This window comes from Eubalaena glacialis, chromosome 4 (genome assembly GCF_028564815.1).
Source record: "Eubalaena glacialis isolate mEubGla1 chromosome 4, mEubGla1.1.hap2.+ XY, whole genome shotgun sequence".
NCBI lineage: Eukaryota > Metazoa > Chordata > Mammalia > Artiodactyla > Balaenidae > Eubalaena > Eubalaena glacialis.
Genome location: NC_083719.1, coordinates 149,447,080 through 149,462,277, shown reverse-complemented (window position 1 = coordinate 149,462,277; position 15,198 = coordinate 149,447,080). Strand labels below are relative to the sequence as shown.

General features: G+C 43.7%; 1 protein-coding gene across 3 annotated transcripts in view; it reads right to left on the bottom strand.

Moving 5' to 3' along the window:
* Positions 1-15,198, bottom strand: part of TENM2 (teneurin transmembrane protein 2) — a 988,081-nt gene that overhangs the window by 160,196 nt on the left and 812,687 nt on the right. For all 3 annotated transcript variants that reach the window (XM_061188437.1, XM_061188438.1, XM_061188439.1), the window contains one exon: positions 12,544-12,645. In XM_061188437.1, coding sequence (XP_061044420.1) covers positions 12,544-12,645 — 102 coding nt within the window. The remainder of the gene's footprint in view (positions 1-12,543; positions 12,646-15,198) is intronic.

Here is a 15,198-nt window from a genome sequence, read left to right as displayed (position 1 = left end):
AATAAAATTAAAAAACAAAAAACAAATAATGTGTCTTTTAAAAATGATTTGAAATCTGATTGAAACCCTTCCGGAAAAAAGACTTGAGAATACTTGAACCTAGCACTCTGGGTAAAGTGTCAAAAATTGTACTAACAATTGGTTGCCTCACATCGCAGTTAGTCAATGAACACTTATGAAGAAGCTAATATGTCTTAGTAGCTGGGTTAGGTGGTAGGGAAAAGGGACAGAGAAACAAAGATGCCTTGAGTCTCCTGAAGCAATTGAGGATATAATATTTGGATCATGGAGGTGACGCAAACAAAGTTCAGTGTCCTCGAAACCAAAACTGGTGTCCCATTGTCTTTCGAGACTGTGGACGCAGCTTGGTGCTGAGCAGAAGTCAGGAAAGGCAAGCTTTGCTTCTTGCTCGATCCTTGCAATTGACAATCTATGGGGTTGGCCTGCAAGTTCGTTTGCGTTTTTCCATAACATCTTACAGGGCGGTGTTAGACACCGTATTTGGCAGACAATAAAGTTTGACCTCTACTGCGTACTATACTCAGAAATAAATCCGATACAGATTAAAGATCCAAATAGAAAAAAAAAAAAAACTACAACAGTATTAGAAAAAATACTGAAGACTAATTTTATTTTCTTGAGAGTGGAATATATAAAAAAGACATAAATTCTAGAAACCAAGAAGATCAGATTTGATCACTTAAAATTTAAATCTTCTGCATGATAAAGAACACCCTAAACAAAACTGAAGGATGAGCAACGCTGGGAAAAAATATTTTCTAACATATTTCACAGAATAAAGTTTGATATATGAAATACACAAAGAGCTCTTACAAATCAATAAAAACAGACAAACGAATGAAAACCTGGGCAAAGGACATATAAATATAATTATACACTGCCAATAAAAGTATGCAAAGATTCTCAGCTTCATTAGCAATTAAATAAGTATAGATAAAAAATGAGAAATAATCCTTGACTTAGATTAAAATAGATCTATAAGCTTTTATATATAGAATGGATAAACAAGGTCCTACTCTATAGCACAGAGAACTATACTCAATATCCTATGATAAACCATAATGGAAAAGAATATTAAAAAAAAGAATGTATATATATGTACAACTGAATCACTTTGCTGTACAACGGAAATTAACGCAACACTGTAAATCAACTGTACTTCAATTAAAAAATTAAACAAAAAAACAACAAAAAAATCTAAAAGACTGATAACCCCCAACACTGCCATGGCTGAGGGGAAACGGGCTCTGTCACAGTGGGTAGGGGCAGAAATCCAAACTAGCTTCTAGGGGGATCACTTGTCCCTATCTGAATAGCTGTCTGGCATCCCATGCCCAACGGAGAAGCCTGTTGACGCTGGTGCCTCAGTTTTCCCTCCCTATTAAATGGTCAGGACAAGAAAGGACTGTTTTTGTAGGAAGAGTGAGGAGGTTGGAAAACAGAACTAAGGAGCAATGACGAAAGTATAAACGCAAAGATCACCAGGCATTCTGTTCACGATGATCGCCTCTGACCAGAACAGCCCCCCACCACCTTCCTGCCTGGACCACTCAGACACTCTAGTTGGTCTCAGTGCGGTGGCGGGGGGGGGGGGGCGCAAGATCCAGCAGGCCCCCCGTGAAGAGAGGAAAGCGAAGGATGCTTCTGACAGACGGGGGCAGAGTCTCCGGCTCAGAGGGCCAAAGTTCAGGTGCACCCACTTCCTCATTCCCGTTCTGTCAGATGGCATATTAATAAGCCAGGAAGTGATTCAGGGAAGAATTTCCAGAAGGACGAAAAACTCATCAGGTGTGTCAGATCTCTGACATTCAGAAGCCATGTGGGGAAAGAAGCACGGGCTGACTTAAGCACGAAAGTATGGATGCTTTAATTAATCCGGGGTGAATTTAATTGCTTTAGTTAAGTGGAAATCGGGTTAAAAATGATGCAGAGCATGCTGGGGTGTGTTAAAAACATGACATATGAGTTGGATGAATCGATAAATTAAAAGTGCACAGATGTTTTAATTAAACCCAGGGAAGTTAACGAAGATCGCAAGAGACTTTTAAGCCTATGATTAATTCAACTCATTTAAAATACCTGTAGAGATATGGGGATGCCTCCATTTTGAGAGTTATAAAAGTTCTCAATCGATAAGTGCTTAAGCTGTTCTTAAAAAAGTTTAAGTTTTTTTTTTGTGTGTGTCTGTGACTGAACAGCATTAATTATATAATGAATATTTAAAATTTTCAGAGTACACAATAAGCTTTTTGCAGCTCAAGTCTAGATTGAAGTAGCTTTTCATTCTTATTATGCTTTAAGCATTGAGACCAGCTTGCAAATTATTGGTGTCTCGTTATCCACAAGTGTGGGAGCTTCCCCAAGACAGGAAGGTCTGTTTATTCACCGCCTTCTCCCCAGCAGGTAGAACAGTACCAGGCAGTGTAGGGTTATGAGTTAGCCTGAATTTCCCTTCGTTTTTACCAGCTGTGTAACTATGGACACTATTTTTCACCTCAATTTCCTTATCTTTAAAATGGGACAAAAATTCTGGATTAAAAACCCATGGTGTTTTTAAGAGGATGAAATGAAATAATGCCTGTGAAGTGCCATGTACAATGCCTGGCACATAGTAAGAAATCTATAGATTTGATTTTATTATCATTATTTTTATTAGGAGAAAATTGTTCCAAATCATCACATCATAAAGAGACAAGAGGGGGGAAACACTCTCTTTCCCAGCACCCATCCCAGCTGACCTCTCTAAAGAATGGTTTATTTCCCAATACGGAAGTTTTTTCTAAAACCAGAGTACTTCCCCACCTCTGTACGCATCACACCTACAGCAAGTTTCTCCGGGGTCAGGCACTCTGCTTTCTAAGACTGTTCTGCAACTTATCTAGTAGTTTAAAAAGGAAACAAAAAGTTTTTAGTCTCAGAAGCGATTTGACTTGGGGAGGGCTGACTGAGGTAGGTCCTGCCAAGTGATTTATGTTTGGTGATGCAACAAGCATGGGAAACAGCGGGAATGGCCACGTTCTAGAGGCATGGACTCACATGAGGGCACCACATAAAGGGCACTGCAGCTTCCAAACTGGGGAGGCAGGCATCCTCCACACCTGCTCGGCAAGCTGGGGAGAAGTAAGATAAAAGTGGTAGCGCTGCTCCTGTTCAGTTCTCTTTGGGCCATATGAGCAGAGTCCAAGGGCAACGTCATCCAGACTCAGACTTGGATGTGTGCATAAGTCATTTGGGGATGCTGTGAGAGTGAGATTCTGATTCAGAGGGTCTGGCGTGGGGCCTGAGGGTTTGGATATCTAACAAGCTCTCCAGGCTGATGCTAGCACTCCAGGCCTACTGAATCGGAAACTTTGGGGGGCGGGTGGGGAGAAGCCAGCAAGCTGTGAGTTAACAGGTGATTCTGATACGTAGGGTTCTAAAGCCATACCTGGGCTAGTACCTTAACTTCTCTGAGCCTCAGTTTCCTTAGCTGTGAAATGGGGATGATAATGATGCATGACGTGAGGATGACACAAGATCACTCTGGTTAAACCCTTTGCGCAGTGCCTGGCACGCACTTCGTGCTGAATATGTGCAGAGGTTCTTCGACTGTTTTATCAAAGGTGCCTTCGCCAAGTGTGGAGACTCACTTTCTGCAAAGCACGAACCAAGGGCCCGGCTTCAAACTCCACCTCCTGGGTTCTTGCTGCCAAGGAATTCCTGCACGTTTTCTCAGGTCAGGGGTGGGACGAAGGAGGGGTGGGATTCAGCCTCGAACTGCAATGGGTGGTGGAATGGCTCCTGTGGGCAGCAGCCATGGCCCCTGGCCTGTCTGCATTACAGGAGATTGCGGAGAGCAGCTGGGGTGGCAGAGGAAGACAGGTGTGAAAGATGGAGGGTCTGAAGGAACATCCTAGGTGGTTCCAGGAAGGACAGGCGGGATCTGATCATCTTTCCCTGAGAGAGGTGAGGCCAGCTGTGAAAGGGGAAAGTGGCTTCTTTGCTAAGGATGCTCTGAGGAAAGCATTTCTGGGGCGGTGGGGAGGACCCCTACACCTTTGGTGGGGATGAAGGGGCTTGTCATCTCTCTCCTGAGCGCAGACGTCCACTAAGGGGAGGAACTGATGGGGAGACGGGAAAGCAGGGTGGGGGGTGAAGCCAGCCAGGAGAGTCAGGCGGCTGCGCTGTCTGTGAGGGCTTTGAGAGTGCGTGGTCACTGCCCCCCTTTTCGGGGATCTTCCTGCCAAGTTAGGAAAACCAAGTTAGGGCCATAAGCCTCAAAGTCAGCCAGACATGGCCTCAAAATCTAGCCTGCAGTGTGACCTTCGGCAAGTAGCTTATTTTCTCTAAGTCTCTGTTTCTCCTGTAAAATAGGGATATTAACAATGATTTCAAAGGCTTGTGAAGATTAGTGCTAATATTTATGGAGCATTTAATACATGCCGAGCATGGTTCTACATGCTTTACACGCATTGACTTTTTAGTCCTCACAGCAATCCATCAGGTGGTATTGCTACTGTCCCCATTTTATGGATGAGACAACGAAGGCCCAGAGAGGTTAAGTAATTTTCTAAAATGGGAACAGTTAACTAGAGGAGCATGAATTCAAACCTAGCCAATTCAAACTCTACAGCTTCCATTCTTAATAGCTTTGTCCTTCTGAGATGATGCAGGTAAACTGCAGAACAAATGGTATTTCTTTTCTGTAAACTCTTGTTGGTTCCTCCTTTTCTTCATTCCTCCTTTTTCCCTCCCTCACTTGCTCTCTCCCTTCCTTCATTGAAATTTGTGTCTCGATGCTGGCTGATTTATCCCTGTGTGATTAATCCAACAAATTAGAATCTTGTTTTCTAGCATTCACTTTGTCTTGTACATTTTCCAGCAATGTTTTCATCTGTATGATCCTTGACCCCTAAATTCAAGCCCCTAGACATTTAGAGAGCACCTACTATCTCCTGGGTGCCAAACTAGGTGCAGGGAGATACAAAGAAAACGGCTGGAAGCTTGTGATCCAGTGGGAGAAACCGATGTAACCCCCCAGCTAGAACACGACACAGGATGAAGGGCCACTGCCAAGGTGTCGCCAAGTCCTGTGTGACTGCAGGGTTCTCTCTGTGGGTGCATCAGGGAGGTGGTGACCTGGGAGCTTGGTCCTCAAGGATCAGCAGTGGTTTGATAGGAAAGTCTGGGAAGGATGAGAACATTCCAGCCAAGAAAATGGCATGAGTAGAGAGGAAGAAGCAGGGCCGTGGTGTCTGTGAGGGACAAGTAGCTGGAATCTATGGTGTATGGGACTTAGCGGGAGATGGTGCCAAAGGAGCTCAGATCATGGAAGACCTTGAACCTCATTCTAAGAAATATGTTATTTATTCTCAGCATATGGCCCCTGGTCACCAGCATCAGGGCCCTACTGGAGGATAATTAAAAACGTGCACGTGCCTGAGTTACACACCAGTCCTACCACTTCAGCACCGGCTGGCACGGGGGAAGAGCCTGGGAATATGCATTTATAACAATCTCCCCAGATAAATGTCTTTAAACCAAAGATTGACAACCACTGTGAGAGGCAACTGGGAGCCACTGAAGGTGTTTGGGGAGAGCAGTGTCATGTTCCTCAGAGCTCTGGGAGAACGCCGCAGGTGGTGAGTAGGAGGAATGCCATCAGGGAGAGCTGGTGGCCAAGTGAACAGGGCAGTGGCTGTGAGGATAGGAGAACAATGTGTTGGAGGTCGATGAAACAGGAGTTGGCGAATGATAAGATGAGGGAGGTGATGGAATGTCCCAGCTTGGGGCTGGGAGGACAGTGGTTCAGGGCAACAGGCTCCGATGTCAGACAGACTTTGTTTCAAATGCCTGCTTTGCCACTCTCTACCTAGTAAACCCTAGTTTCCTCTCCTTAAGGTTTCTGGGGTTCAAACCCAAATCCTAGTGTGCAACTGCCACACAAACTTGCAAAGCACGTCTTCCTTACACCTCACATCTTCTGAGGTGAATCCATCTCGTGGCTGGTCTAGCGTTAAGAGGCCAGGCCAATTGCTTGGTTTGAATCCTAGCAATACCGCTTATGAGCTGAGTGATCTTGAGCGTGTTACTTAACCTCTCTGTGTTTCATTTTCCTCCTCTGTAAAAGGGGATAATAGTCATCTATAAAATAGGACAATTAATGATGCAATGAGATAATTATGCAGTTGCTTAGTGCAGTGGTTGGCTCATAGTAAGAACTCAATAAATGTCAGCAATGATGACGATGATGATGATGATTTGACTTTTGTGCTAGAGCTTGGCCGAGAAGGACTGAGTAGTGGGTACGTTTGCCAGGTAATGGGAGAAAAATGGCAAGATCCCCGTTCTGTTTTTTCAAGGCTCCACAGACACTGGGTAGGAGCGGAGACCGACCCCCGGAGAGAAGACTTCATGTTCCCGTGGTTGTGGCATTTCCGGGCCTCCCCTGACAGCTGATCAGCAGCGGGCGTTGTCATTTCTAATCGCTATTAAACACGCGTTACCGCACAAGGAAGGCTCTGGTGTGTTAAGTTTCTACTTCAGGTCGGGGCCTTAAGCTCAGCACCAAATATGCCATCTGAGAAGCCAGTGTCAAAACAAGATCATCAGAAGCCTTGGATGTCTTCTGAAAGGCAAGACTGCTTTACACGCAACCCAAGGAAGCATCTTAAGTCATTGAGAGACCTTCCAATAAACGTCAATGAAAGAAAAAGGAATCAGAGTTAAAAAGCATCTAGCCCACAACAAATAGCATAGAAGTATAGTAATGAGAAAGTCATGCAAGGGGATTAGTAATAACAGAAAAAACCATAAACTAAACAATAACTGAATCATGAGCACGGTTCTAGCTGGACAAGAGAGGCACCTGATGGAAAATGGTACAAGTTATTGGGAAAGAAACGCCATCTTTCCTCAAGCTCCGAATCTGAACAGATTGCTTACTGCATTAAACAATTAATGAAATTCTGTGCTAGAAGACACTATTCAGTGTTGCTCCTTTACTAGACTCTCCCTCCATGGAATTTTCTTCACATTCCCCGATACTAATTGACTATTTTCATAGATCCACACTTTGCTGCTTCATGAACTTCCTCATCTTCTCCTTAATAACATCTATAGCGTTCAGAGCCCAAAACCCAGCATTTTGGACTTACGCTTACATTTCCCACTTACTTATCACGTGCATCCATCAGACCGGAAGCTCTCAGAAGGCAGGCCCTGGCGTTCTTGCCCATCATTGTATTTCTGGTGCTTAGTGCAGCACCTGGCTCACAGCAGGCACATGATAAGCATTTGCTGGATGCATGAATAAGCTTGGTCCCCTTGACTGATTTGGAACAAGGTGTTAGAACCCTCATACATTCTTTTGGGGTGAGGGTCAGTTCCACTTTGACGTCTGAGCCCCTCGGAGCCCCCAGTTTGGTGGGGGCTGAGGAATGAATGCCCTGCAAATTCATGCTGACTGCTTCCTCCATTCACTGCGAGGATGTCTTCGGATGCCTGATGCAGACTGGCAGGTTTATCAGGAGACAAGGAGCTGTCGTCTGCACCGCACATCCGAGGGCACGGGAGGTGCAGCATGAGGTCAGGAGAGTAAATCCGCATTTCTGTCACTTGGACATACACCCGGCCGCTCGGATGTGATGGGAATCTCTCTTGCTAATGTGGCGAATTCTCCCTCTGGCAGGAGGGCCTGAGTCTGCCGGCTGCCTACAGTAGCAGAAACTGACAGACCCGAGGCATCCTGGGCACAGCTGGCAGTGCAGGAACAAAGGGGAATGCGAGTTTGTGATGCGGGTGGACCTGGGCTCGGGCCCTCCTAAGGGCTTTTATCAAGAAAGAAGGGACATGATTGTGGGCCACGGCCGGGAGATGGCATGCACTGTTCAGGGTAGCAGGGGCCTAGGGACCAGCTGTCTCTCCTCTCTGCACTTGCTAGCTCGATTACCTCACCCTGGCTGCTCCAGGTCACTCCCTGCTAACACCTACGAGCTTCCTGGGCTCAAAAGTTGTTTGTGAGTAGCAATGTGTCATAGTCACTGACAGACTGTGCTGGACCCATGGGATACGGCCACCCAAGCATCTCTGCCTTAGGCGTGAGGGGTGAGGAGAAGGTACACACATGCTCACACACACAACCACATTTGAATCTTTTTCTTGTTAAAGATCAGAAATGCATCTTTGATAGGATTCACCGAGGAGGGCATAGCATCTTGCGAAAAATGCATAACCTCCATCTAATCACGAGTAAACATCAGACAAACCCACATCCAGGGACAAGCTAAAAAATACCTGACCAGTACTCTTCAAGACGGTCAAGGTCATGAAAGACAAGAAAAGAGTGAGGAGCCCTCGCAGATTGGAGGGGACTAAGGAGACATGACAACTAAACACAATGCGGGATCTGGACCAGAAAAAAAAAAGGGCAAAATTAGAAACAAGTCTGTGAATTAGTCAATAGCATCGATCAATGTTAATTTCCTGGTTTCACTAACTGAACTTTGATAATTTAAAATGTTGACATTAGGGGAAGCTGAGTGAACTCTGGGAACTCTATGTGCTGTTTTTGCAACTTGACTGCAAGACAAAAATGCTTTTAATATAAAAAGCTTAAAATATTGGGGGGGTGGTGGTTAAAATAGGATTTATCTCACATTGTTGATATGAGAACAGATAAGATAGTATGTATTATGTACTTACACAATGCCTGGTACATCTTTAATACGTAATAACTATTAGTTGTTAATAAAACTATCCGAAATGGAGGCTTAACCGACCACAAGTAAATCAGGAGCTGATCATTAGGTTTACGCATTTGAAGCTGGTAGAGTTAAATCTGTGTGCCTATTTTTACTGGGTGCTCGCTATATCACACAGGTGTAGGTAGTGAATTTTGTTATTTTTCAGGAGCCCATACTTAGGAGATGAGATGCTCAAGGCTTGAATTTCTCTAGGAGCCAGGCTGCCTCACATGTGCTATATATACAGTAGGACCCAATGTGGGGATTCTCGATGTGAAATGAATGTGTGAGAAGCTGACTGAGACTGATTGCTCAGGGCAGTGCAAAGATTCCTTTCTTGAATGCAGATCAAAACTCCAATGAGGTACCACCTCACACCAGTCAGAACGGCCATCATTAAAAAGTCTACAAATAACAAATGCTGGAGAGAGTGTGGAGAAAAGGGAACCCTCCTACACTGTTGGTGGGAATGTAAATGGTGCAGCCACTATGGAGAACAGTATGGAGGTTCCTCAAAAAACTAAAAATAGAGTTGTCATATGAGCTAGCAATCCCTCTCCTGGGCATATATCCGGACAAAACTATAATTCAAAAAGATACATGCACTCTATGTTCATAGTACACTATTTACAATAGCCAAGACATGGAAAAAATCTAAATGTCCATCGACAGATGAATGGATAAAGAAGATGTGGTATATATATACACACAATGGAATATGACTCAGCCATAAAAAAGAATGAAATAATGCCATTTGCAGCAACATGGATGGACCTAGAGATTATCATACTAAGCGAAGTAAGTCAGAAAGAGAATGACAAATACCCTAGGATATCACTTATATGAATCTAAAATATGACACAAATGAACCTATCTACAAAACAGAGACAGACTCACAGACATAGAGATCAGACTTGTGGTTGCCAAGGCAGAGGGGGAGGTGGGGAAGTGATGGATTGGGAGTTTGGGATTAGCAGATGCAAACTAGTATATATAGGATGGATAAACAACAAGGTCCTACTGTATAGCACAGGGAACTATATTCAATATCCTCTGATAAACCATAATGGAAAATAATACGAAAAAAAAAATATATAAAACTGAATCACTTTGCTGTACACCAGAAACTAACACAACATTGTAAATCAATTATACTTCAATAAAATTTAAAAAAAAGGGAAATATTCCTTTCTCAGTAGATTTAAAGGCGGCACCAACATTTCCTATTTATTGCAATGGATTCCAATTTTCTCTTTTTTAACTTTTCATTTTGACCTGAGTCCTTTTAAAATAAATTCATCTATGTAAACCTAATGGGTAGACTCAAAGAAATATGTGAAGGAAATAAAAATTCTGATGGCCCATGAATTTGGCAAAAAACATAAAGGTGGTACATGAAAGAGCAAAGTGTGGGAAACAAGGGTTTAGAGTGTTTCCAAAGACCGTCATTGTTAATGAAGTAGCTTGAATTTCAAAAATACTAAGGAAGTAACATCTTTAGGGCAAAGCGGTAGAAGCTTACTCCTGACATTCTTAAGCCAACTTTGCCAAGAATAAATGGGGAAACAAGGAGAAAGCAATTTTAGCCTCTAAACACTTCAATTTTGTCCACTGTAGGCATCAACAGCTGAATTAAAATATACAAGTTCAGAGGCCGATTTCAGGAACAGCTTCTGAGTATGCAGGAGGAACTACTAACAGCCACTCGATATTTGTTTTGTGAGGATCAATTATATACCATGGCTAATGCATGCTCGGAGCGTGCGCCCAGCCACAGTACAGGTGGTGAATGGAAAACGCACACCGAGAGGCCTTTTAAGCAGCTAAATGCACACCCCATTACAGATCCATAATGCAGAATGGACGCTCATCTGCAAATGGATCGAGAGTGAAGAGTTCTTAAATGGCTGGGGTACTTAGGGCTGAAAGGCTGATCCTTGGATGTGCAGTCAGAGCACACACCGTTTTTAGGATTAATAATACATTGATGTGTGTCAGTGTTAATATACATTTACAGCTCACAGGCCCTGCAGCTGAGGGTTCAGCCCATTTGCAGCCACAGAAAAAAGGACTATTCTGTCCTTCCTCTCATTAAGGCCTTCACTCCTAGGAAATTAGATTACGCAAGGAAAGCCATTCAGACGCTACTGAGGTTTTCCCTCCTTTAAAGCCTTCGCTCTGAAAAGTACATGGCACCGTGCGGCAGGGTGTCATCTACCTGCCTCATCAGAGCCCTTCAGAACCGGAGCAAAGGGCTGGCTGCGAGAAGCACCAGGCTCCAGTGTCTGCTTGGGCACGTGTCCACATGCCCCCGGGGCAGAGCGTGCCAAGGTGAAAAGCAGCCAAGAGAACGGTCCGGTGGCTTCGTGCTCTCTTTTCCTTTTGTATCTGACAGGTTTACCAAAACTTTATGAACGTATCCATAGGTGGTGTCATCTAGGAACGAGTCTCACACACGTGCAACCAAATCCAGAACTTCAGGCACTTAAAAGAGCCCTATTCACTGATCAGTCAGCATTCAGAAGGATGGGGATTGCAAATCTTTGAAATACTGTGAATATCTGAAACACGATTTTCCCAAGCCATTGTGATTTAGCTTTTCCAGAGCGGCTTGATTAATGACTGCCTCCCTCTCAGAACGTCAAGGTAGGATGGTTTTTTAATGAAGAGCACATAAAAGGATGAAAATATTATATGAATGTATAAGTAAATATACTATGACATATGTAAATAAAAGATGGTAAAACTAAACCCTCCGAGGGCTCACAATGTGTTCTGCTAAGAGCTTGGGGTGTGTTCTTGCATTCCATCCTCACAATGAATTTAGGAAGGATTTTCCCACTTTCCCAGAGGAGGAAACGGAGATTCAGAAATGTTAGATCACTTGCTCAAGATCACAGAGGTCCTGAATGGCTGAGTTTGGGATTGGAACCCAGGAATGCCTGACTCCTCAGCAAGGGCCTGGAACCTCTCCATCACTGTTTTTCAGACTCACTGGCGGGTGGGGAATCAGTGTAGTCAGTGTATTTCATTTTTAAAAAGTGAAACAGGACAGAATAGAAAAGAAACATGAAGTGTTGTTTGTGAAAGTCTCATTTTAATTTTACGGTTGTATTTATCTAGAATGTATACTTGTGTGTGTGTGTGCACATACCATGTCTAAAAAGTGTGAGAACCTCTGCTCTCCACTGCACTCGCCTGTGATCGCACTGCTTGAAGGTCAAGCTCAAGGTCTCTTGCTACCTAGGTATGCAGCCCTAAGTCCTCTGTTCTTGTGAGAGTCATTTTCTTTCTTATAATACTTTCCCCCCAAGAATCCCAGGGCCCCCATCATTCTGTGCAAAGCAGTGTAGATAAATTAATAATACAATTTAAAACCAATTCCGCCAAGCTAAATAGCACTTCCTAGATCAAGAGCACAGCTGGCCAGAATGAATGAAATTTACTAACCCTGAGATGCTTAATCTTCCATTACATGGACGTTAATGATTATAAGAAAGGAGTGATGGTAATTCACTTCTGCTTTTACAGGAAATCTACCATCTCATTTTTAGCAAATCTTTCTTCTCAGCACACCTCAATGCCAAGGATACCTGCCCTGCTCTTATAGGTATATTGGCCAGCTGTCATACATTGAAGTCTACTCTTTGCCAAAGCGTTAGGACGTGTAGCATGCATGGGTTTACAAGATATCCCAGTGGAATTTTCTGGGGAGGCTACTTTAGTGCCCCTTCTCCCACCCCTTTTGAGAAGCCTATTTTCTATTTTCCAGTCATAGCAGGGAAGTGGTGGTAAATACCTTTAGCACAGTCTACTCCTAGAAATCCTGGAAAGCAGTGACACAGCCCGGACACACATTCGCCATTCCCATGGCAGTTACGTGGACAGTCCTGCACTGAATCTGAAAAAGAGAGAAATTGAACAATTACTTTTTTCTCTGCCTGCTGGTGAAGCAATTTAATAGTCAGCCATCCACTGTTTTTCAGGAGCAGTGGTAGTAACCTCAGATGCCTACACAGGACCGGTAGGGAGAAGTGAGAGAAGGATGAGAACAGGGATGGGTGGGGACTAGGGCAACTTGAACAATGCATGGATGTAACCACTGCTCTCCATGTGATTAGCCCAGGCAGGAATATGGGGCTAATACTGCTGCAATTTTTGCTTTTTCAAAAGAAACTACTTAACTGGATTTAAAAACTACAATTTTCCAAGTTTGAATGCTGGCAAGTTTTTAAACACTGTAAGCCCCACCCTGCCCCAATATCATCCTGTCAATGTGAGGTTCGGTCTGAGATGTGGGATATCAGCTTTTAGCCTTAGGGATAGAGAGTGATTCTCCAAATGACAGTGGTGGCTCCTGATCTCAGATTTATAGAGCAAAAAAATCCCCTGCGTTAAAGAAAGAGAAGTCTAAATACATAAGACTGATCAATTTTGGCATGATTTGGGGATTCATTAAGTAGTAGGTTTGGGGTGGTACAAAAGGCCTTTTATGCCTAGCTTTTTGCAGATCTTATTTTTCATGAAAATCAATTAGTTCACCCTTGTTCTAACCTGTATAGCCATCTTATTTTGTGATTTACCTTGCTATGGGTACTCTCAAGTAATGCCTTCAAAGGGATCATTTTGGAACTTTTTCATGTTGATTTGGGTCTGCACAGAAGTAGTCATACTCTTTTAAAATTATGATTATTATTAACCTAATTTTGCCTTACATTCAAATAAACACATTTAGACTTTCAGGTTCTAAATTACTAAGATGATCAAAAGCCACTATGCCCCAAAGATGACATGACACAGTCCTTGGGGAGTTGGGGACATTGGCTTGGTGCTATGCAGGAAAGACTAGGAAGTCTAATTGTCCCTAATGGAGTCACCTGTGAATAGTAAGGGAGGTTTTCCTTTAAACCGAATTTCCCATTTATTCCCACTCTGGACTGAAAAGCCAAACCACGCCGTAGTGCTTTCTTTCCATAGTGCTTCACTTCTCAGCTCTCTTCTTCCAGAATCCGGGTGTGGTTGGTTTCCGGCACTAGGAGAACTCAATCAGTGTATCTGCTTTTTCAAAATCAGTATCAAGCCAATTAATTTTCTTCGTCTTCTTTTTTTTTTTTTAATTTTTTTTGGCTGCGCTGCGTGGCTTGAGGATCTTAGTTCCCTGACCAGGGACTGAACCCGAGCCCTCAGCAGTGAAAGCACAGAGTCCTAACCACTGGACCGCCAAGGAATTCCCAAGCCAATGTCCTTAGTGTCTAACAATTATCACTGCAGGCTCAACTCCTTGAGGCTGGCAGAATAAAGGTGGGCTGAGAAGCATCCAAGTGGCTATCGATTTGTTTCATCTATTCATCCTCCCTTCCTTCTTTCATTCAAAAAGCATTAGGTTGAATCATACGAAGTAACTGCTTTTGCAGGTCAAAAGTCAGCAATTTCACATGATGTTAGGAGACAATTTGCCATGGGTGTCTTGTGTTCCTGAATGTCTTATGAGCAGAGGCACTGACTCCTTAGCTCTGGACTATCTTTTTTTAAAGGCTGTCTGTATAGTGAACAGCCTTGGGAGATAGAGACAGTGTCTGTGTCCAGAGCAAAGGGCAAGTTTAGTTAGTGCCCAGTATAAATAAAGATAATGTCTCCCTCTGGAGAAAAGAATGAGCAGGCTCACGGCCCATTTGGAGACTCAAGGATAGTAAATTCAGAGTTTCTCTCCTGTCATGTAACCCACTGCCTGTGTAGGTAACACCTGGCTCTGTTTGTGTTGCCCTGTGGCAACTGGGGCTTGGAACTGGCACATATGCTGATACTGTGGATATTACATTGTTCTGAGGAATACAGTCTTTTGTCTCTGACCCAGGAGCACCTCCTCTTCTGATAACATCTATGAGACTGTGGCCGGCTCCTGTGTTAGCTGACAATGAGGGTGAGATCTCAGACCTGCCACAGTCCTTGACATAGGGTTTACTTTATTAACTGAGCAACTGTTATATGCAAGGCACCCTACAAGGCACTGGTGAATACAATGGTGACTAAGACAGACACAGTCCCTGCCCTCACAGAACTTCCACTGTCATAGAGAGTACAGGCCAAAAAAATTACCAAATCAAATAAAAATTGTGATATGTGCTTTGAAGAGAATAGGATACTGCGATAGGGAGTAAGAGGAGGAAGCTACTGAGGAAGGACAGTCAGGGAGGGCGTCTCTATTCTATGCAGGGGACATATAAGGGTGAGCTGGAACAGCCAAGTGAAAAGCGAGGTGAAGAGTATTCCAGGCAGGGGAATTCCCTGGCGGTTCAGTGGTTAGGACTCCGTGCTTCCACTGCAGTGGGCCGAGGTTTGATCCCTGGTCGGGGAACTAAGATCCTGCAAGCCTCGCAGCAAAAAAAAAAAAAAAAGCAAGCAAGAAAGAATATCCCAGGAGTATCCCAGGCAGAAGGAAGAGCTGATGCAAAGG